Source organism: Cnephaeus nilssonii (genome assembly GCF_951640355.1).
Source record: "Cnephaeus nilssonii genome assembly, chromosome: 2".
In the NCBI taxonomy this organism is placed as follows: Eukaryota; Metazoa; Chordata; class Mammalia; order Chiroptera; family Vespertilionidae; genus Cnephaeus; species Cnephaeus nilssonii.
In genome coordinates this window covers 3,410,166-3,435,000 of record NC_137073.1, presented here as the reverse complement: position 1 = coordinate 3,435,000, position 24,835 = coordinate 3,410,166, and the positions used below count along the sequence as shown (strand labels likewise).

Here is a 24,835-nt window from a genome sequence, read left to right as displayed (position 1 = left end):
AGCTCACTGCCACCCTCCTGTAGCTCCCTCTGTCCCCCCCCCTCGCCCTCCTCCACCTCATAGCTTGCTGCCCTGCCCCCTCCTGTAGCTCTCCACCACCCGTTTGTAGCTCACTACCTCACACTCCTGCTGATCCATGATCCGGTTGTTACGCAGTCGGTCATTACGTTTCAAGGCGTAATAACCATTTGCATATTACATCTTTATTATGTAGGATGTGCACATAATAATTATTATTATGCTTACTTCCATAGTTATAGCTCTCATTTTAGCTTCCTACCTTAGCATTTTGGCTAGCCAGTAGGTTTGGATTCTTCATTGGTAGCATTAGTGTTTAATATTAGTTAAACTCATTTACCATAACATTTCATTAAACTGGGGGAGATGGACTGAGTTTTGTGCAAATGCAGGCAGTTGGGCGCCAAGGGGTCACGGCAGGAGCAAGCAGCCTGCAGGAGCTCGGGTGGAATATGGCGACTGCTAGGCTCAGATGCTGTGCCAAACAGTTGTCAAGCACCTACTCTGTGCTGGGCACGGTGCTGGCCACTAAGGAGTGACCCCAAACACAGCAGACACAGAGCTGCCCACCCAGAGCTCCGGTGCCAGGATGACCGAGGAGAGAGAGGACAGAATGCATCTGAGAGGCATTTGCATAGAGAATCTGCTGCACGTGGCCTGCAGGAGGCAATAAAACTTACTGCGAATCTCCAAGGGGGAGGGGGGGCTATCATTGATAACAACCAAGATATGACTGTATAAGCTTCTGAAATGTGTAACAATCTCTTCATCTAGAAAAAAGAGATGAGAGCAATGAGATTAGAACTTTTTTAAAATTTATGAATGCTTTGAGAATATGAATTGCAAAGAAATTAGCAGATATTTTAATTGTCTGCTCTCTCACTGCTGACACCAATCAGGTCACCTCTGAACTGTCTCATGATGACTAGCATTTGCCTAAATAAACACTTTCCCAGTTTGCAAAGCTGCTCACCCCGCCCCCATTGTCCCCTTCAGTCCCCACAACCTCCTCAGGGGGTTGCAAAGCAATTTCCCTGAGGTTAGCACACTGAGTTCTTGGGTTCTCACACCCCTTTTTCCCAAAACCCACACACCAGCCATGCCTGTCGCTTACACGCAGTGTGCTTCCTAGCTTCCTTGACTTTGCATGGCAGTTCCCTCTGCCCAGAGAGAAGCCCACCCCTCTGTGTTCCACCATGGAACCCCTGCTCACTCCAGGGACCCCGGCGAGGCAGGAAAGGCCTTTGCACCCGGGGTAGCGTGAAGGCGCAGAAGGCCCGGGCAGCCTGGAGTCGGAGCAGCCAACAGCATGCACATCAGGGTGGCAACAGGCCACAGGTGCAGGTTCCGCTCCGCAGCTGACTCGGGTGTCACCGGCAGCGATGCACGGGTGGGAATGCGTGCAGCTCAGGCTTTTGTGACTTCCTAGCTGTTACTCTTATGGGTCTCTCAGCCTCGTCCTAAATGCCCACCTCTAGGAAAGGACCCAATAACATCCACCTTCAAAGTAAAGCAAGCAGCAGTGGCTACTAAGCGTAAAACACGTATCTAAACTTATGGCATAGAATACAGATTGCTAAATAGAAGCTATTATTTTTATGATTAAGACAACTTGATTGGAGAAACCAAGATGGCGGCATAGGTAAACACCTAAACTGCTGCCTCGCACAACAATTTCAAAACTACAACTAGAAGACAAAATGGACATCATCCAGAACCACAGGAAGGCTGGCTGAGTGGAAATTCTACAACTAGAAGCAAAGAGAAAAGCACACTGAGACTCAGAGGAGCTGCAGAAGGCAGAGGTACGGAGATGCACGCACGATGCAAGGACTGGCAACTGAGTGCGTGGCTGGCTTTCTCAACCAGGAGGGAGACAAAAACTCCCGACTGTGCTGAATTCCAGTTCTGGGCGAGAATCTGGGTACCCAGACTCATTTGGGGAGAAACTGGACTGTCTGGTAGCGGGAAAAACTCGAGGGCAGCTTTCTCTTAGAGGTGCTTGCAGTGATTACCGCAGGACACTGAGACCCAGGGGCCTCCTAGGGCAGGACTGATGGGAAACCAATGCTATCTGCTCCGCCCTGAGACTCCGCCCAGAGACTCCGCCCCATCCAAGCTGAGCACAGAGGCTTTTGCAAGTCTTGTCTCATAAGGGTGTCTCCAGCACAGACGTTCTCACAGTGTAGACACAGCTGATCCTCACAGCCAATTGGCCTGGAGGTCAATTCCTCCCAGTGATACCAACAACAATCAAGGCTTAACTACAATAAGATTGTGCACACAGCCCACAAAGGGGTGCACCAAGAGTGTTTACCTCAGGTAACTGGGGAGGCTGAGCCACTGGGCCCTATAGGACACCTAGTACACAAAGCTACCCTACCAACTCAGGGAAGCAGCAAAAATGTGGAGACAACGAAACATCACAAATTAAAGAAATGGAGGAAAGCAAATGACTGGATATAGAGTTCAAAACCACGGTTATAAGGTTTTTCAAGAATTTTCTAGAAAAAGCCTATAAATTTAGCAAGACCCTCGAGGATATGAAAAAGGACCAACTAGAAATTAAGCATACATTGACTGAGATAAAAAATAATATACAGAGATTTAACAGCAGACTAGAGGATCGCAAGAATCAAGTCAAAGATTTGAAATACAAAGAAGCAAAAAACACTCAACCAGAAAAGCAAAAAGAAAAAAGAATAAAAAAATATGAAGATAGTGTAAGGAGCCTCTGGGACAACTTCAAGCGTACCAACATCCTAATTATGGGGGTGCCAGAAGAAGAGAGAGAGCAAGATACTGAAAACCTATTTGAAGAAATAATGACAGAAAATTTCCCCCACTTGGTGAAAGAAATAAACTTACAAGTCCAGGAAGTGCAGAGAACCCCAAACACAAGGAATCCAAAGAGGACCACACCAAGACACATCATAATTAAAATGCCAAGAGCAAAAGACAAAGAGAGAATATTAAAAGCAGCAAGAGAAAAACAGTTAGTTACCTACAAGGGAGCACCCATACGATTGTCAGCTGATTTCTCAACAGAAACTATGCAGGCCAGAAGGGAGTGGCAAGAAATATTCAAAGTGATGAATAGCAAGAACCTGTAACCAAGATTACTATACCCAGCAAAGCTATCATTCAGAATTGAAGGTCAGATAAAGAGCTTCACAATAAGATAAAGCTAAAAGAGTTCATGACCACCAAACCAGTATTATATGAAATGCTGAAAGGTATTCTTTAAGAAGAGGAAGAAGAAGAAAACGGTAAAGATAAAAATTATGAACAACAAACACATATCTATCAACAAGTGAATCAGGGGCATAAAAAGGGAGTGGACTAATTCTCAGGGGGAAAGCGGTATGGGGGTGTGGGAAGAGACTGGACAAATATCGTACACCTATGGATGAGGCCAGTGGGGGGGTAAGGGCAGAGGGTGGGGTGGGAACCAGGTGGAGGGGAACTATGGAGGGAAAAAAAGAGGAACAATTGCAATAATCTGAACAATAAAGATTTATTAAATTAAAAAAATGATTAAGACCACTTACCTCATGGCAGAAGAACGTACAGAACCCGTTATCATCTTCATCACTGTTGCTGCTACTGCTGCCATGATTACCTACATCCTCACTTATTTCTAACTAGAGGCCTGATTCACAAAGATTCATGCCAGAATGGGCCTTCCTTCCCCTGGCTGCAGTCACCACCTTCACTCCAGCTGGAGCCACCTTTTCCCTCCAGCCCGGAACTGCCTTTCCACCTTCCCATGCTGCCCAGAGGCTCGGAGCAGCTGGGGTGGTGCGGAACGCAAGCGTCCCACCTTGCCCCCGGACGCTTGTGCCTGTGTATGCAAATTAACCCGCCATCTTTGGTGGGTTAATTTGCATACTCATTCCTGATTGGCTGGTGGGCGTCACAAAGGTAAGTCAATTTGCAAATTACTCTTTTATTAGTGTAGAAGGGAAATGCCCACCTGCTTTTCCCACTAACTCAGCCTCTATCCTCCCTTGAAAATGATGTGGGAGGAGTCTGTTTTGTCATAGGCAGGAGGACAGCAAAGTGGCGGAGTCATCAATCTTTCTTCACAGGGGAGGGACAAGCTGGGTCCTGGAGGCTGGACAGAGTGGATGCGGAAGTACAGGAAGGGGAACTGAGTAGGCAAAGGCCCAGAGGCAGGGAGAGTGGGGCCTAGCCAGGACAGAGGGTCGGCAGGAGTGAAATGGGGTACAGAGGCCACAGTTGGTGTCTTCTGTGCAGCCCAAGGGCAGAGTGGACACTGACCCACTAGGATGAGTGGACGCTGACCCACTAGGGCAAAGTGGATGCTGACCTAGCTACGGCGGAGTGGACACTGACCCATTAGGGCAGAGTAGACACTGACCTGGCTAGGGTGGAGTTGATGCTGACCCACTAGGATGGAGTGGATGCTGACCCAGCTAGGGCGGAGTGGACACTGGCCCAGCTAGAGTGGAGTGGACGCTGACCCACTAGGGCAAAGTGGACGCTGACCTGGCTAGGGTGGAGTTGATGCTGACCCACTAGGATGGAGTGGACGCTGACCTGGCTAGGGCAAAGTGGACGCTGACCTGGCTAGGGTGGAGTGAACACTGACCCACTAGGATGGAGTGGATGCTGACCCACTAGTATGGAGTGGACGCTGACCCGGCTAGGGAGGAGTAGATGCTGACCCACTAGGGCAGAGTGGATGCTGACCAACTAGGGCAGAGTGGATGCTGACCCGGCTAGGATGGAGTGGACACTGACCCACTAGGGCAGAGTGGACACTGATCTGGCTAGGGTGGAGTGGACGCTGACCCGGATAGGGTGGAGTGGACGCTGACCCGGATAGGGTGGAGTGGACGCTGGCCCACTAGTGCGGAGTGGACGCTGGCCCACTAGTGCGGAGTGGATGCTGGCCCACTAGTGTGGAGTGGATGCTGGCCCACTAGTGTGGAGTGGATGCTGGCCCACTAGGGTGGAGTGGATGCTGGCCCACTAGTGTGGAGTGGACGCTGGCCCACTAGTGTGGAGTGGATGCTGGCCCACTAGTGTGGAGTGGACGCTGGCCCATTAGTGTGGAGTGGACGCTGGCCCACTAGTGTGGAGTGGACGCTGGCCCATTAGTGCGGAGTGGACGCTGACCAGGCTAGGGTGGAGTGGACGCTGACCCGGCTAGGGTGGAGTGGACGTTGGCCCACTAGGGTGGAGTGGACACTGGCCCACTAGAGCAGAGTGGACGCTGGCTCATTAGTGCGGAGTGGATGCTGGCCCACTAGTGCGGAGTGGACGCTGACCCAGCTAGGGTGGAGTGGATGCTGGCCCACTAGTGTGGAGTGGATGCTGACCCACTAAGGTGGAGTGGACGCTGTGCTCTCTGCCCCTCCCAATGTGCACAGGTGGGTTTTTAGAAGTTTCCAAACATAAAACCATTTCCGTATAATTAAGCCTCCTTAACCTACATGTTACTGGGCTGTGTGCATCGGCTGACGGCACAAAAACCACTTTTTCCAACCAGAGCAAGTGCTTCCCGAGGTGCCCAGGCAATCAGACATTGTGTTCTGGGCGTGGCCTGTCCCTACCCATCCACACCCCCGGGCACAGGAGCTGCCCCGTCAGCATCACCTGTGCTGGGAGAACACGGGGCCCCGGGGACAACGTCCACCAGGACAGCAGCCTGGGAGGGCGTATAGTCAACGACGGACACCAGAGAGCTCCCAGTGCTCTTTTATTTTGTTTTGCTTGTTAAATGTATTGGGTGACATTGGTTAATATGATCATAGAGGTTTCCATATTACAAGATCTGTACATCACACTGTGTGCTCACCGCCCAAATCTTCTCCCATCACCATATATTGGGACCCTTTCACTTCCCACTCCCTTCCCTCTGTGTCCACCAGTTTCAGTTTTCTTGTTTCGGTCTTGTATTTAGGTCTTTGATCCATTTTGAATTAATATTTGTACATGAGGACAAACTGTAATCCTGTGTCATTCTTTTGCATGACAAATATCTCTGATGACTACAGATGCAAAAATCCTAAACAAAATACTAGCAAATCAAATGCAACAGTGCACCAAAAATAATAATACATCATAATCTATACTGATAAAAGCCTAGGTGGCCCTCGCGCCCTCACGTGATGCCCTGGGGTCATCACAAGATGGCCACCCCCACATTGTCACAAGATGGCTGCCACAAGATGACCAGTAGGGGAGGGCAGTTGGGGGCGATCAGGCCAGCAGGGGAGCAGTTAGGCATTAATCAGGCCAGCAGGGGAGCAGTTAGGGGGCAATCAGGCAGGCAGGCAGGTGAGCAGTTAGGAGCCAGTCCTGGATTGTGAGAGGGATGTCTGACTGCCTGCGGGATTGGGCCTAAATCAGCAGTTGGACATCCCCTGAGGGGTCCCAGATTGGAGAGGGTGCAAGCCAGGCTGAGAGACACCACCCCCCTCAGGTGCACAAATTTCGTGCACCAGGCCACTAGTAATACATAATAATAAACCATCATTTAAGGGTCACAAGAATGGTTCAACACACTCCAATCAATCAATATAATACACCACATCAACAAAAGGAAGGATAAAATATATGATCTTATCAAGAGATGTAGAAAAATCATTCGATAAGTTACAACATCCATTATTATTAAAACACTCAATAAAATAGGAGTATAAGACAAGTACCTCAACATAATAAAGGCCATATATGACAAACCCTCAGCTAATATACTCAATGGCGAAAAACTGAAAGCTTTCCTCTAAGATCAGGAACAAGACAAGGATGCCCACTGTCCCCTCTCTTATTCAGCACAGTGCTGGAAGGCCTAGCCCGAGCAATGAGGCAAGAGAAGGAAATAAAAGGATCCAAATAGGGAAGGAAGAAGTCAAACCGTCACTTTTTTCAGATGACATGATTCTGTATATAGAAAACCCTAAGACCCCACACAAAAAACTATTAGAAACAATAAACGAATACAGTCAGGTTGCAGGATACGAAATCAATGTGCAAAATTCATTGCCTTCCTGTATACTAACAATAAAACTTCAGAAATGAAAAAATAATTCCTTTTGCAGTTGCAACCAAAAGAATAAAATACCTAGAAATGAACTTAACAAAGAATGTGAAAGACCTATATACTGAAAATTACAAAGCATTATTAAAAGAGATTGAAAAGGGCACAACAAAATGGAAAAAATATTCCGTGTTCATGGATTGGAAGAATCAACATAGATACAATGGCTATATAACCCAAAGCAATATACAGACTTAATGCAATCCCCATCAAAATCCCAATGTCATTTTTTAAAGAAATAGAACGAGAAACCACCAGATTTGTATGGAACCACAAAAGACCCTGAATAGCCCAGCAATCCTGAGAAAAAAAGAACGAAGCTGGAGGTATCAGCTACCTGATGCAAATAACGCCTCTCCCACGTGACCCACAATGGTAAATGCTCAGTCCAGGGAACTGTGGTTAATAAATGTACCAGTTTCTGTTAAGTGCGCTCAGATCGTGTGTAACAGGTGTGATAAGTGGGTAACTGATTCCTTTGTGTCCACCCTCAGTCATCTTCTCACCCCTCCTGAACCTCAGCCTTTCTCATGGACACCCAGGGAGTGGACATGATACACACGCTCTTAGTGAGGCATTAACCTGGACAGTTAATAGTAGATAACAGTTCGTGAAGATGTGAGCTCAGGCCGGATGCGGGTACGCCCGGGACAGCCTCCAGCAGCTCTGAAGGACCGGAGGGTCTCTTTCACACTCTGCCTTTGCACGTGCTGTTTGCTCCCGCAGAGCCCTGGGCCCATCTGCCCGCTAGACCCTCACCTCCACCGGACGTGCAGCGTGGTCCTGTCATCATTATTATTGCTGATGACATCATTATTAATCGACTGGACCATTTTTGCAGAGCTGGGAACGGAAGCCCTGGGAGGAGGGCTGGTCCCTGGGCACACGGGGTCCATGTCAGGTCCCATTCTCACCTGAGGTGGGTCCCCTGCCTGCACCCCCACTCACCCACCACAGCCAGTTCTGTGCCCCTGGTGACCAGCTGCAGGAAAGACACTGTGTCCCAAGTCTCTGCCTTGGGCAAGTGGGTGATAGAAACAGGGAGGGCACCGGCCTGTGTAGTGGCTGACGCTGGAACCCACGGTGGGAGTGGGAGCGGGACCGCTGTCCCTGGCAACTTCCTGCTCTGCCCCGAGAGCCGCAGCCAGAGCCTCCTGAGGGCCCCGCTCTCTCAGCGGCGCAAAGGCCGAGTGCCAAGTCCCGCCAGCACCGCCTTTCCTTCCCCTTTCCTTCCAGGACTGGAACAGGTGGCTGTGAGGGAGGTGCCGACTTCCGAGAGGCAGCGTCCCCGCCCCCCCCCCCCCCCCCCCCCGTGCCATTCTCCAGTCTCCTGTTCCCACCTGGTCTGCACAAGGGCCACCCCCAGGAGCAGCTGAAAGAACACTGGGACTGCTCGGGTGTGGGTCTGTCTGCATGGTCTGCAAGTCCTGGGGCCGATTCTTCGGGTGCAAACGAGCAGAAGACAGGCCACTGGAGGAGGAAGGGTGCACTTAACTCCTGGGGGGGGGGGGGGAGGGCTGAAAGGGGCGGTGGCTCTCCTTTGGGAAATTCAATGGACATAACTTAGAGGGCAGAGACGGAGGGTTTGCAGAATGTCGTCCCGGGAGTTCACTCGCTGAGATGAGCACGTGTCTGTCCTTTCCGAGGGCCGGCACGGACCAGGAAACCAGACGGCGGGGCTGCTCTGTCCGCGGCTGCCATTGCGGTGAGCTGGTTCTTCTTGGTGTCTGACCTAAAGCTCTTGTAGCTTGGGCCCGAGCTCTTTGCTTACAGATCCTCTTAGCTGCCTTTGGGAAGGAAGCGGGGAGGAGGGAGAAATAGTGTGTCACCCTTTAAACAAGCATTTTTACTTTGGGGAGTTTATTTGACAGAAATAATAAAGGTCTGCAGTGGACAAAAATAAGATAAGCAATGTCCGGCCATGGATGACTATTCCGTGGATATACTGACAGAAAAAAACCCTGGCGTATTTCTAACGAAAACAATCAGCGTGCACACAGTAGCGTTCCAGGAGCTGGTTGTGCGGTATTGTCTATATAACGTGGGCACATAGCATCCTGAAGACATCAGCACACGGCTCACAAACCCTGTGCTGCTGAGCGAGAGCAGCACAGCACACCCGGCAGGCAGGGGCTCCCAGCCACAGCTGAGGCACAGCGGGGGCCGCGGGAGGCAGTGGCTGGGGCCCCCCCGCGCTGGCCGTGCCAGGGGGCCTGCCTGCTGATCCAGCCAAGCCCACCGTGCTCTCACCCCGACCGAGTCCCTGGGCACCGCCTCTCTATGTGGGGGCTTCTCACCCATTTCCAGAGGGAGCACCCCAAAGGCAAGTAGTCCAAGAACCTAACCAGTGGTGACCCTGGCACGCGCTGTCCCTCCCGCCAGTCTATTGGTCAAAGTTCCGTCACAGAAGCAGCTCCAACTCAGGGAGAGGAGCCTGCGGGGCTGCGGGGACCTCGGAGGCCGCGCACCGCGTCAGCTCGGAACAGCGGGCTCGGCAGACCCGCACTTTCTCGGGCATAAGTGGCTGGCTCACCGCGGTGTGACGTCCCTGGGCCGCTGGGCGCTGAGGCTCTCAGATGCCAGCCCGCTCCCAGCCCGGCCGCCAAGAGGAGCGGACAGTGAGCTGCTGCTTACCGCGCCTGGCCCGTGAGCGCTCCGTGGAAGTCCGCCGCCAATGGTGTGACACACTGCCATGCCCGACTTTGTACAAGTGTGTTTTCCGTCTGTCATTGAAAGAATAGTTTCCAAAGATGGGAAGGAAAAGAAACCTCGCAGCACTAAGAGAGATAAACTCGGAATTCGCAGCCCCAGTCAGGAAATGCCCTGGAGACCTGGCCCCACTCTGGGCCGGTCCCGGTGGGGTCTGGCGGCCAGTCCCCTAACCCCCTGGTGCTTTGGCATAGGAGGCTGCAGAGGGCGGGAAGTCAGCCCCCGGAATATGACCAAGAGGCTCCGCCATCACCAAGCCTGGGCTTGTACCCCCAGCAGCTCACACCTGCTGTCCGCCACTGACAGAGGGTCCTCCTTCCAGAGGCGCTGAGGACCCTGGGCGCCCGGGGCGCTGGCGGGGTGGCTGGCTTTCTGGAGCCTTAGAGTCTTGGATTAGTTGCAGAGAGAAGCTGGGGCAGGACTGCAGGCTGTGAGACCAGGGCTTCTGTTCCCCACAGACATCACGATCGGCCCACACCACCCCCTGTGTCTGGGGGGAAGCGTGCCTCTGGGAAGGAGAAGGTTTTTGATGCGGGGAATTACAGCAAATGCCACTCCTTACAAGTTAAACCTCCACCTTCTCATTTCCTTTTGAGAAAATCAATCCACAAGCGGAGCTCCTCGCCCTGCAGGCCTCTGGTGTGCGTCTGTCTCATGCAAGGACCTCCCAAGTGGTCGTGGAGGGGCCGGGGCATCTACCTGCACAGAACGCAGGGTCTGCGGCTTAGTTTCCCAAGAGAGGCCGTGAGCAGAGAATCAGGCAAGGCCGGCTGTGAATACCGAGCGGGTGTGAGGCTGCGTGACGGAGGTGTTCGTTAGACGGGACAGAACATGTGAAAGCGTTTGATGGCAGGTTTGGCAGCATCGTCAAGCAGGTTCACCTGGGGCTGAGAGACAGTGGTGAATACACAGAACGTTCTTTTCTGGGGAGACCCTGCATCAATTTATTCCTGCCTCCTTAGGGCTGGGGGGCAAGGTGGGGTGTGAGAGAACGTGGGCATGGCTCAATGGATAGAAAAAAGAGGTTGAGAAATGAGGTGCTTTTCTAAGTCAGGGGGACAGGAACCCCTTTCCTCCAGCTGATAACCTTTCCTATGCCCCAAATCAGCAGAGCAGAGCTTGGCACGCCTTAGCCAGGCGAGCTAGAGTCGCCTGCTCCCTCCCCACCCACTCACGCTGTGGCTTTGGGCAAATCACCTAAAAACCCAAGCCTTCGTTTCCTCCTCTGTAAATTGGGGGTGTGGGGGTGATAAAGGCCTCCGTTCTCTTCCCTGATTATCAAGCTCATTCCCACCTCAGGGGCTTTGCACTTACCGTTCCTACTGCCTGGAATGCTTTTCCCACATATATGTATGTATAATGTGTGTGCATATATCAACACACATTGACATGTTTGTGTGTCTGTGTGCATGTCTATATGTGTATATATGAACAGATCTAGACATATATAGATGTGTGTATATCTACTTGCAGAGATATGTCTATACAGTATATGTATGTATATGAATAAACAAATCGCCGCACATTTACACACAGGAATGCCACAGAGCTCTTAAAAGGGGAGAAAGAGATCTGCAAGGATCCCAAAACACACAGGCCTCACGAACCAGCGCTGAGTGAGAAAGCAGCTGGGTGTGGCCTCACTAAAGCAGACAGCATGGCCTGAGACTCGGCACTGTGGCTGCCCCTAAGGGAGCAGGAGGAGGCGGGAAAGGATGGGGAAGAGGGGGGAGGGAAAGAGTGGGACTGCAGGGCCCCAGCCAGTGTGGCTCAGTGGATAGAGCATCGGCCTGTGGACTGAAGGGTCCCGGGTTCGATTCTGATCAAGGGCACGTACCTTGGTTACAGGCTCCCAGGCCCTCACCAGGGCTCGTGCAGGAGGCAACCAATCAATGTCTCTCTCACATAGTGTTTCTTTCTGTCTCTCCATCTCCCTTCCACTCTCTCTAAAAATCAATGCAGAAAATATCCTTGGATGAGGATTAAAGAAATAAAATTAAAAATATATTTAAAAATACAGAATCGGACTTCAGGGAGAAAGGGAGGAGGGAGAGACTGGGCCTGTGGGAATTTAAGAGAACTTCAGCTGTGTGGACAGAGTCACTTCTTAAAAAAAACAAAAAAAAACTGAAGCAAATATAACAAAATGTTAGTTTGTTTAACTTGAGTGCCCTGGGGTGCGTATATTTCAAGACATATTTTACATGCAAACTATTGCTTAATATTTTAAAGGGAGGGAGAGAAAGGAAAAGAGATTCCAGCCCCGATTCCAGCTTTGCCACTGGACGTCAGACAGAGGACATGGGCTCTCTGAGGCGGGCTCTCACAAAGGACGTGAGTTCGGGCTGCCCGAGGCGGCTGAGTGGCGTCCCCAGCGCCTTTCCAGAGGCGCCCTATTCAGAGAGACATTTGTTTTCAAAACTGATCAGCAATCACGTGGATGCGGCTTCAAACAAATCTGACCCCAAGAGAAATAACATGGGGCTGCCGTCCGAGCAAAGCTTGTGCGCCACCCTGCACGGACACGGGCAAGCACAGGGCGTGTGCTGTCGGTGATGTCCGGCAGGGGGGCACGTGGGTGGTCGGAGGGAAAATGTACTTTCCTCTGTTGTTATTTTAAATTATGTGCCATGTGTGTAGATTGCCTATTCAAAAAACAAACATCACCTATTTATTTATTTATTTATTTATTTATTTACAGTATTATTATTTTTAAATTAATTGAAAGGTCACGATCTTCTCCACTCCTTCCATTCTAAACCCACTAAAATGGAGCGGCCCTGAGGCCAGTGTCCAAAAGGCTCTCACGGGTGTGTGGTCAGTCTCCTACCTGCACGCACGCAGCCCCAGTGCCGGGAGGTCGGACACGGAGAGGGTGCGGGCTCGGTGCTGAGGTGGGTCCCTGGGGCGGTCCTCACTGGCTGGGAGGCTGGGCAGGTTCCCTCAGCTCCTTGGGCCCCGGGCAGCCCCGCCTGCTCTGTGAGAGGAAAAAGTAAATTGCAACCCGAGCATCAAACTGTGTCAAAGCAGCACCGCACACCCACAGGAGGTGCGCTTTGCAGGGCAAAGGCGATCTCTCCAAAGCCTTGGCTCTGTCCCCTCCACTCCCGCGGGAGGCCCGGTCGCCCCAGTGCGGCCAGCGAGACCTTCTGGCTTCCGAGATAAAGCAGGTCCTCCTCTCCCCGCAGCGAACATCCTGACGGTGATCATCCTGTCCCGGCTGGTGGCGCGGAGGCAGAAGTCCTCCTACAACTACCTCCTGGCGCTGGCCGCCGCCGACATCCTGGTCCTCTTCTTCATCGTGTTGGTGGACTTCCTGCTGGAGGACTTCATCCTGCGCGCCCAGATGCCCGCGGTGCCCAACCAGGTGGTGGGCGTGCTGGAGTTCTCCGCCATCCACACGTCCACCTGGATCACCGTGCCGCTCACCGTGGACCGCTACATCGCCGTCTGCCACCCGCTGCGCTACCACGCCGTGTCCTACCCCGCGCGCGCCCGCAGGGTCATCGCGGGCGTGTACGCCGCCTGCCTGCTCACCAGCGTCCCCTACTACTGGTGGCCCGACCTCTGGGCGGAGGGCCACGCCAGCTCCGCCGCGCACCACGCGCTCGTCTGGGCGCACTGCGTCACCGTCTACCTGGTGCCCTGCTCCATCTTCTTCGCCCTCAACTCGGCCATCGTGCGCCGGCTGCGGCGGAGGAGCGCGCTCCGCCTGCGCGGCTGCCCCGCGGGCCGCACCACCGCCATCCTGCTGGCCGTCACCTCGGCCTTCGCCGCGCTCTGGGCGCCGCGCATCGCCGTGATCCTCTACCGCCTGTACGGCGCGCCCGTGCGGAACCGCGGGCTGGCGCACGTGGTGGCCGACGTGGCCAACATGCTGGCGCTGCTGAACACGGCCGCCAACTTCTTCCTCTACTGCTTCATCAGCAGGCGCTTCCGCGCGCTGGCCGCCGCCACGCTCAGGGCGCTGTTCACCTGCCGCCGGCAGCCCGCGCGGTTCCCCCCCAGCCACAACTTCTCCATCACCAGCAGCCCCTGGGTCTCCCCCGCCAACTCGCACTGCATCAAGATGCTGGTGTACCAGTACGACAGGGACGGGCAGCCTGCCGGAGCAGCCCCGTGACCCCGGCGGACCCATTCCCAGGTAGGAGGGCGGCGACCAGACTGCCTGCCTCCAGGGACTGCGCAGCTCAGACTGTGGGTGAGAAAAGATAGAGGAGAAGAGCGAAGGCCGTGCGTCTCTTTCCCACTTGTGCCATTATTTTCACAAAGGCACGGTGACAGCTAGAGTCCCTTCCAGTTCGAAGGTCGTGTCACCATCCTGTGGCCAGCAGGGACGGGAGCAGAGAAATGTGTGCAATAGTCTGTGACTTGGCCTTGGCGCCGGCCACACTCACCGCAACTGTATGTGGGGCATGAGCCACTCTTCTTCAAGAGCTGAGGTCACCCGCCGCTTCCCTGCTCTGCCCAGCAGCTAGCAGTGCTGACCAACTTGGGGTTTTTCTGGGGTGCCCTTTGTCCTGGAGAAGTTGTGGTTTTGGAGGGGCCCTAGCACCTCTCGCTGCAAAACGATTCCGCGAGAACGGTGGTATGAACCCCAACCAGACCCTGGCCAGAGCTTCTTTGGAAGGACTCCGGACCAACATCCTTCTACCCTCAGACTCTGAGGTCCGAGGTGCAGTCTTCCTGTTCACTGTGATGTGGACATTACATCCGTCTCCTTCAAAGCAGAGACCCTGCCTGGTGCCTGGCGGGAGAGGGCGATTTCTTGAGCCCAGAAAAACAAAGCCCACTTTTGCCATTTTCAGCTCATCCGTGTGAGCGGTGTGCAGTCCTGTTGGTCAGACAGCTTCCGGCTGCAGCCCCGCCGCTTCCGGAGAAGCCTTCCGCACGGAGAGCTGCCCACCCGCCTCCTTGCTTGCTGCAGCCCTCACCAGCCCTTTTCTTTGAAGTGACTTCTGAGCTGGGTTTGATTTTCCAGGGCCAAGAGCTGTAGCTCTCCAGGTGTGAAGACGGGATTCTCTGCTTTGCCCACAGGACAGCTGGCTTTGCCATCCAGCCACACGTGCAGGCACACACACAGACACACACATGTGCAGGCACACACATATGCAGACACACGTGCAGGCACACAGTGCAGGCACACACATATGCAGACACACAGAGAGACACACATGTGCAGGCACACACATGTGCAGACACACGTGCAGGCACACACGTGCAGGCACCCACATATGCAGGCACACACATAGAGACACACACATATGCAGACAGACACATGTGTGCAGACACACATACACACACATGCAGGCAGACACACATGTGCAGGAACACACATGCAGACACAGTTGACATGGTGGCCATGTTGTCCACTTGTGTGCCCTTTGATATACATGGCGCAGGATGTGGTGAAGCTATTTAACCCAGATCCTTTGCAAAATGATAAAACATAAATTTATTTATTTATTCTCCCTTGAAATTACCACTCGTGTGTGTGCGCGCACACACACACATGCACACATGCATACACACAGTTGACTATATCAGCTTCTATGTAGCTAGTGATGTGTTTGAAAGGAAAAGCCACACTGGAGCTCCTCTTATTTCGCCTTTTCTTCTCTCTCAAATTCCCTGTTCTGGAGGAAATCTCCCCGAACAACTTTGGAATTGCATAATAGTCTTGGTGACCAAACAAACAGGAGACGGTCCGCCTGAACCCTTGGTTCCTCGGCATTTTTGTTTCTAAATTAGAAGACATGTCCCCCTTTTCCAGGGAACTGGACCCGTGAGTGCAGTAGTGAGCACCCAGAGCCACAGAAGCCTGCACACCAGCCGGTGTCCTCAGTACTGGCTCCGTATAATTGTAGGTCAGGTTAGTCCTGCTGATCCTCATTCCCGCTCCTTTTTACTAGTTGCAGTAGAATATCATCTTACCCAAAGATTCGATTCAAAAGTCAGTGCAGAAAACAAAACCCAGCAGAGCTGAAGCCACTGGGCAGCACCTCTGAAGGGAGCCCTGTTGGGGCCATGTTCTATCCATTAGGACAATCGGACACAGTAAGTCTTGCTCCCACAACAGAACAGGTGCTGTTCTTCAGTCTGAGGACAAGACAGCTGGCTGTGTTTAGGGACACAAGGTCTGACTCTAAGGTATGTGACAGTGGTAGGGTCAGCGGCAGGCTCCCGTTAGCAGAGGCTCGTAGAGCCAAGAGACTGGGGAGCAAGCAGGTTCCTGCCGCCCAGGCCACTCTCCCCAAGGCACCTGCACCCCGAGGGGCATGGCGGGCAGTCTCCCACACCCCCGAAGTTGCATTTCTCTGTTTCTTTTTTGCTAAGCATGTGTAGCCAAATGTGTGTTCATTTAACATGTGTATGAGGAGATTCCACCACACCCACTATGAATAAACATTGACCAATGGCCGCCTACACTTCCACGCAGAGTAAGCCCGTCATTCTGAAATGCCCGTTTGAGCACATGTGAACGAGCCGCAGTGCGATGTCTGTGAAGGTTAGGCGGTTCCCTTTCAGAATGCATGTAAGGTGGGAGAGGTCCATGTGCACGCAGCGCTCTCCGGCCCATGTTTAGTTACACATGAAAGGTCATTGCTGGTGTTTAAACGTAAAAGCTGGGCTTGCGTGTGAGGTGCTTTCCTCGTTCACTCGCTTACCACTTCTGTTAGCAGTAGAGGCTGACCAAGTAGCTCTGAGCCCCTTCCTCTGACTGTGTTTTGATAAAATGATAGTTAAAAGAGGTCTAGTTTTTCATTTTTCTTCTTGCATTGTTTATTTTTCTTTTTCAATTACAGTTTGCTTTCAGTATTATTTTGTATCAGTTTCAGGGTTAGACAATCACATACTCTTCAAAGTGTCCGCTGCTATTCACAGTACCCCCCTGGCACCACACATAGTTATCACAATATCATTGACGTTGCAACATTAAAGTGCAAAATGCTGTCCTTCACACCCGGTGGCTATTTCATTACTACCCACTGGTACTTCTTAATCCTTTCCCGAAGGTCTGATTCTCGTAGGCACTCTGAGGGACTGTCTTTTGAGTAAAATGCATATGAACGCCTGTTGGGTTAGGTCAGTGGTCGGCAAACTCATTAGTCAACAGAGCCAAATATCAACAGTACAATGATTGAAATTTCTTTTGAGAGCCGAAAACTGACTTCTGTGCATGGGCCACGAAGTTTCAATTGCACTGTACGTGCGCGCCCGCACGTGGTATTGTGTGGAAGAGCCACACTCAAGGGGCCAAAGAGCCGCATGTGGCTCGCAAGCCGCAGTTTGCCGACCACTGGGTTAGGTTGATACATGTCTCCTAAATTTCATTATGCATTTCAGATAATCTATGGACTTCTAATTTATTGTTATTTTTAATTTATTACTATTTACAGTAATAATTGTGGGCAACCGTGAAAATGTTTTTTTTAATTTTGTCTCTTCTTCAGGCCGGTTTGGAAACAAAGCCTTGCATCTTGGAGCTGCGTGTAAGCAGCTGCTGCAGACAGCACTAGGCAGCTGCCTTCCCCGGTCGCTGCCTCCTCAAAGGTTGCCCGCTCACTGCCTCTTGTTCTCCGTGTCTGTCCTTCTGGACACGCAGTGATGCTCCAGACACACGCACTGTCTTCTGGGTGAACAATGTGAGGGCTGACGTGTCTTGAGGGGAAGGAAATGAGGAGGATGAGAGACAAACCATAAAAGCCAGGTCATGAGAGGGCACACACTTCATTCTGCAAACGCTTCAGTTGGAGAAGATTACTTTGCACAGTTGTGCCTCCTGGTCCAACGGGGAGGCCTATCTGAAGTGAATATAAGACACTAATGTTGGCTATTCCCGCTCAAATAACGGGATAGAGTGTTATAATAGAAAACTAGGAAACGTTCATATTTTCTTAATTAGAAAATACATTGTATTTGGACTTGTCTGTACTATAATAAATTCTAATATGGTGCACACGTGGTGTTTGGTATTTGCATATATGTTCAAGCCCTTGCAGAACTCTGATTCAAATTGTTTAAATGAGCATCTTGCTTATACTTTGTTCTGGTGCTAGAATGAGATCTGATCCAGCATCCTGGTGAATCAGATATATTTCAGAATTTAAGGCCACTGAACTCAGATTCCAATGGTCCTAAATTAGGTAGCTCGCTGGGTATAAATCTGAATGCTCTTATGACCACATCTTCTATGGGTCTTCCAGACAGTGAGAGCCAATTTTAGGTATAAATCTAGCATAATGGCTAAGAGCTTAGACTTAGAAGTCAGACAGTCATGGGTTTATGGCCCAGCTCCATCATTGACTAGATGTATGGCCTTGAGCAAAGCCCTGAGATCCCTGAAAGACCATCCTCGGGCAGAAAAGTGGTGCACAAGTTCATTTTTTCCCAGTTGCCTGCAAGGTAAGCAGGAGCTCTCGTGGTCAGTCAGCCAAGGTCTGAGTCCATTATTGTAGCTACAGCTTTGCCGGCTCTGCCACTTCCTGACTGTGTGGCCTTGGGCAATGTTCTCAGTCTCCCTGGGTCTCCATTTCCTCCCCTAAAACGGGTAACAATAACCCAGGACATACCTCATGGGCAATTATTAGCAGTAGAACTAAAAAGAGCCGCCAGGTGTACATCCTCTCCCAGGGGAAGATGCGGGGCCCAAAGAGGTTAATGATTTTGTCCAGAGTAGAAGGCAGGCCACCTAACCCTATCCTTCCCACTCTGCTCATCGCTTCCATGCTTCTGACTCATGGCTCCAAAAGGTCACATTATTGTTTTGCCCTTTTTAGACTTGGGTATACTGCATAGTTTTCCAACCCTTCAAACCCAGGACATCCAAGCAGGAGATCTATTATAAAAACATCATAATTAAAATACTTGGTTTGACCTTCTCCTGTGAGGGAAATATTTTAAATTGACTGTATAGCTTTCATACTTGCTATGCATTTTCCTTACAAACCACCATGAATTCTGACAGCCACCACAAACTGTTGTCACAATCCACCTTTGCATCAACTTGGAGAATGAAAGTAACTTACAAGCAGTGAGAGGGAAATAGAGGAAAGCAAAGACTTTGCTAAGGAGGTCACACACAGATGCTGTTAGGCATGGCCACGGTGTCCTCATTAATTTTGCTCACCATGCAAGGAGGTGGGACAAGAGTGAAGTGATGGCAGCTGAACTGTGTAATAATAAGCCTCTGATGGGTGTGCTCAGCTAAGTGTGACGGCTCAGCCTCTGTGGAGGCGTGCAATGAATCCACATACTTGCTAGGCACCACAAGGAGAAGAGGCTCGTGTCGACTGGGATAAATAGACACCATGAGTTTCCTGGTTTATTGAGAGAATGTGTCACAGTCATGCCAGAAAAATAAAACTTTTCTGATTAAAAAACAAAAACAAAAACAAAACAGAAACTAAGCCAGGGCCACTGGGAAGAGGATGCTTTCTCATCAACTCTGCGGGAGGAGTCACAGGTCTCAGGGGCTTTGTTGCCTGTGAGTGTCAGGAGCACATTTTCTCTCCATCGGAGACAGGACAGGAGGGTGAGGCTTAGACGCAGCGTGAAGCATCCAGATCAAACTCCAAGAAGAAATCTCCACGTGATGCTACTAACTTCGCAAACAGTCTTCGCAGGCATCCGTAGGACCTATTTTCCCGGACATATTTCCACATGGACTGTCAGTCAGTCTTGGAGGGAAGCAACTTTCACTCAGAGAGTTTCAATGAAAAACCTTTCATCAAGAGACTTAAAAGTGGTCTGAGCAAGAATAAGGGAGCCAATAGGAGCCGTTGAGGCACCGAGGAACTAGAAGTAATAGAAACCTGCCCTCCCGAGGCTGTGGGTGACAGCAAGGACCGCCCCTGCAGCCCAGCAAGGCTGTGCTGTGGAGGCGGCCTCCCAGCAAGCACCCACGACAGGGCGGGGGCCATGATGCCAGACAGGAGGGCGGTGCCCGACCTCGCTCTCCCTTCCCTGATATCATCTGATGCCTCCGCTGGCCGAGCTCAAACAGAAGTCAGCCGGGAAGAGAGAGCAAGTGGTGCAGTCCACAGGGACCAGACCCCCCAGATGCAAAACAGTAAAAAACAGGTCCAGGGTGAAGTGAGACAAAAAGCCATTTAAGAATATGCAGCAAAGGTTAGAGTCTTAGTCTTCTACCATTGGACCCTGGTGGGACCTTAGAGAGCATGTCACTCAAATATCAAAGGAATCTAAGGCTTAAGAGACCCCCTGACCCAAAGTCACACAATCTTGATGTTGGTAGGTTCTCTCTCCAACCATTTTCTAGCGCTTTTCCAAAAACATATTATAGACCATCACGTACTTGTTTTCTAACTGATATTGTTAGACATTTCTCTTATTGATGCTTAGCAATTCTAATGATTAGACTGTCAACTTGAACATGTTTAGAAATAAAATGGAGAAGGTCGCCCTAAGGCAACCTTCTCCATTTTGCTCAGTGGATAGAGCATCAGCCTGTGGACTGAAGGGTCCCAGTTCGATTCCAGTCAAGGGCACATGCCTGGGTTGTGGGCTTGAACCCCAGTAGGGGCCATGCAGGAGGCAGCCAATCAATGATTCTTTCTCATCATTGATGTTTCTATCTCTCTTTCCCTCTCCCTTCCTCTTTGAAATCAATAAAGATATATTTTAAAAATAAAAAATAATTAAAATGGAGAAGGTCAAGAGGGAGGGCACTCATTTTATAACCACATGTCCTAGGTACTCTGTGGTCATTCATTTACTTGACTAATATGAGTTGAAATGACTATGTGTCAGGATCTATTACAGAAGTAGTGACTCACCAGCGAAGAAGACAGGTGGGACCCTGCCCTGGGGACACTTACATTCTAGTGGCAGAGACAACACACAAAGAAGTAAGAAAATTCCAGGCAGTGATCAGTGCTGGTAAATAAATAATTGTGAGCAGCTGGGGTCAGGCAGAACAGATGTGGTAAGTTAGGCAGAGAAGGTCTTTTCAAGAAGGTGGCAACAGAACTTGGTCCCAAATCACAAGGAGGCAGCCATACAGCGAGCATCCAGCTCAGGCACCAGCAAGGGCAAAGGCCTTGGAATGGAAATGACCGGAGTGCCCCTGGGGGAGTGGTGTGGGACAAGGCAGGGAGGGGCAGGCAGGAGCAAAACCATGGAGAGATGTGTGGGCTGAGGAACAGTGGGAAGCCATGTGGGAATATTAAGGCAGAAACTGATGTTGTCTTCTTACTTCTCTTAATCATCACAACAACTCACGAAAGGAATATTATTACCTCCATTTTTCAGAAGAGGAATCTGAGTCTCAGGGGATTAAATTAAACTTTCTCAAGGTCACAGTGAGTAGCTTATGAGTTTGTTTTCAAGCCCAGTCCTATCTGGTCTCATGAGCCACTTCACTAGGACATTTTTCATTGTCATCCATACCCTCTCCTCTGAATAAGCAGCTCGTTCCTATCAGCCTTTTTATCATGCAAGGTTGATATTTAGGCTAAAGACATCCTGTAGTTTCATTACTGAGGAGTCAGAAATGATCCGGTCATAATATCATATGGTTCTGTTTCATGACCCAATTCATGTGTCTGATAAAACCTGACAGAGTATCAGCCCCACAAGATTGCAGATGAAATAATATAGGCTCTACTGGTGGTTGAAGGTATATATTTTTAAACTTTCCTGCAACATCCACACTTATATTTAAAATGTCATTGTTTTGCAAATACTGTTATACACAAATTACAACTCTTAGTCCTTCTCAAGCGTAGGTGCTGGCACTTTCAAACAATGGCCTGTGCTCCTCTCAGGGTGATGAAATCATTTGGGAACAACTTTGGTTTGAGCAAGACAGACAATATATATTTAGAAAAATGTATGGAGGGAGATCCAAAATAGCAGCTAAGTGGGTGGAAGCTACACTCACCTCCTCCTAGGACCAAATAGAAATCACAATCCTATCTAATAAAAGAGTAATATGCAAATTTACCTTACCTCTGCTATACCCACAAGCCACGCCCACCAGCCAATCAGGAGTGAGTATGCAAATTAACCCAACCAAGATGGCTGCGGCCATGGAGAGAGCAGGAGGGAGGCTTGGGTTTCCCTAGTAACGGAGGAAACCAAGCTTTCTGCCTGCCCTTGCTGGCCCAGGCCTCCATTCAATGCTACAAAGTTTTAATGATAGAAGATAAATAAATCCCAACAAAAATGGCAGCAGCCATGGAGCTGGAGAGAGCAGGAGGCTAGGGTTGCCCCAGGAGATGGAAGAAGCCAAGCTTCTGCAGTCCTGGCCTTTGCTCAAGGATACAAAGTTTCAATTATAGAAGATAAATAAATCCCAACAGAAATGGCTGCCACCAAGGAGCGAGCAGAAGGCTTGGCTCCACTCCAGGCTACAAAGTTTCAATTATAGAAGATAAATAAATTCCTGATACCAGGGCCTTTGCTTGGGTCGCTGGGGTGTGTGGCCAGCCTGCAAACCACCCCTTGCCCAGGTCACCCCACGCCCCAAGGGAACCCCCACCCTGATCTGGGACACCCTTCAGGGCAAACAAGCTGGCCCCCACCCATGCACCAGGCCTCTATCCTATCTAATAAAAGAGCAATATGCAGATTGACCATCACTCCAACACACAAGATGGCTGCCCCCATGTGGACACAAGATGGCCACCACAAGATGGCCAGCAGGGAAGGGCAGTTGGGAGGGACCAGGACTGCAAGAAAGGGCAGTTGGGGGTGATCAAGCCTGCAAGGGAGGGCAGTTAGGGATGACCAGGCCGGCAGAGGAGGGAAGTTGGGGGTGACCGGGCCTGCAGGGAAGGGCAGTTGTGGGGGACCCAGGCCTGCAGGGGAGGGCAGTTAGGGGTGACCAGGCCTACAGGGGAGGGCAGTTAGGGGCAAACAGGCTGGCAGAGGAGCAGTTAGGCATCAATCAGGCTGGCAGGGGAGTGGTTAGGGGGTGATCAGGCTGGCAGGCAGAAGTGGTTAGGGGCAATCAGGAAGGCAGGAAGGCAAGCAGTTGGGAGCCAGCAGAGAGAGGGATGTCCGGCTGCCCGTTTAGGCCTGATAACGGGCAGTCGGACATCCCTCGAGGGGTCTCAGATTGGAGAGGGTGCAGGCTGGGCTGAGGGACACCCCCCCCCCACGTACATGAATTTAGTGCACCAGGCCTCTAGTTAAATTATAACAATCAACCTGAATAACTAAGGACTAGCTGAACAGAAGCCTCGTAACCAAGGATTTATGAAGGAGCCATCTTATGACTAGTAAAAAGGGTGGTGATGCAAAACAAGCTGGCCCCACACTCACATGCGGCAATTGTGAATCACGAGGGATATCTCAGCTACGTGGGTACCACCTGAGGAACATGGGCACTCAGCACCATTCTGAGCTCCCCAGCCCAAAGCACCAAGCCAGGAAGATGAGACCACATAGCATCTGGCTGTGAAAATCAGCAGAGATTCTATCTGCAGACACACAGGCACCCTCTCACAGGCCAACACACAGCCTCATGCATGGACATGCACCCTGGGCTCAGGCAGAGGATGGTAGCTCAAACAGGACTGGAGTTATGCAGGGAGAGCTGGGTGGTGTGGTTCCAGGGAGAGTGCTGGAAGGACCACTGCCCGCATCCCTTGCTAAGTTCCTCTCCTGTACTGCCTATCAGTGCCATCTTTCCTGGGCCAGTCATGCCTCTCTATAAGGCATCAACCTGGAACACTGCACTAGCCCCACCCACCCCAAATCCTGGGGGCTGCACCTGCTGAGCCCCCACCTATAGAGAGATCAGGGCTGTGTCTAGCCGGGGCCTGTGGTCAGTCTTTCTTGGAAGGCTCTCAGGAGGTCCAGGCAGACTCGGGAGGTGTCAGTGTCACACAGGGTAAGGCTGACTTGTGTGGTCCTATGGCAAAGCCATTGTCCCAGGCACCCCAACCAGTGCCACCATTCCTGTGCACAACCCTCCCATTCCACACATCCAAACCTTAACCCGTTTTAGCCTGATAAACATGATTGGCCTCATCCTGATGATCCCTGAGACCCTGCCCCACTGTAAAGGTCTCCAGACCTCAGATGGTGGTTGTCCTTAAAGGACTCCAACACTTTTCTTAAGTGGCCTCAGACCCAGCACTGGCACCAAGTTTGAATCTTTATTAACCTGGTGAACACAACTCACCAACTCACCCCTACCTAATGACTTACTGAGAACCTACCTCATGCAACACCAGAGAAGCCTAACAGATAGTCAGCAGGTGGAGGTGGATCTCTTTGTGCTTGGACCCTTGGCTGACCTGCCCCAGCTCATACAGGTGGAAGCTGGCCTTGATATGCAGCTTGGCCCCTCTCAAACACACCTGGGCCCAGTAGAGTTAGCTACCAACCAAGGGCCACTTTGTAGCTACCAGCAAGTAGCCCAGCGTGGGTCACAAGCAGTGTCTGACATTGACCTACACTGGAGTCCATCCCACGAGGCTCCAGAAGCAACACACCTGATGACATGCTTCAGACCAAATCAGAGTAGAAACCAACTAGACCCACAAGCTGCACATTCACAGGGAAACCTTGGCAGGCACCAGACGCTGCTGAGGTGAATTCCACCTCACGGAGTCAGCTCCCATCCAGCAGTTCATACCCTGCAGTTGATAATTGCACAAGAAGCCAGTCTGAAGGTCAACCTCATCCACAAATGGGTCAACAGCAATCAAGATTCAACTATCATAGGAGAGCTCATATAACCCACAGGTGGGACATTCCTGGAGCCCTTAGCTCAGGTGCCATTGAATGTGCCACTGAGCCCCACAAGAGACCTACAACATATGGCCATGCTACCAAACTGGGAGATATAGCAGATCTACTTAATACACAAACACAAGTAAAAATAGATAGCTAAATGGAGAGACAAAGAAACATGCTTCTAATTAAAGAACAGGATAAATCCCCAGAAAAAGAACTAAATGAAATGGAGGCAAGCAATCTGCCAGATCAAAAGTTCAAAACAATGGTTATAAGGATGCTCAAGGAACTTAGGGAAAGAATGAATTAACTCAGTAAGAACTT

At 50.9% G+C, this 24,835-nt stretch overlaps 1 protein-coding gene across 1 annotated transcript in view; it reads left to right on the top strand.

Moving 5' to 3' along the window:
* The window catches only part of GPR139 (G protein-coupled receptor 139), a gene marked incomplete at both ends in the record, with an annotated part of 47,041 nt that extends 33,119 nt beyond the window's left edge, over positions 1 to 13,922 (top strand). The window contains one exon of the mRNA XM_079788990.1: positions 12,988 to 13,922. Within this exon, the coding sequence (XP_079645116.1) occupies positions 12,988 to 13,922 (935 nt within the window). The remainder of the gene's footprint in view (positions 1 to 12,987) is intronic.
* Positions 13,923 to 24,835: the final 10,913 nt, after the last annotated feature.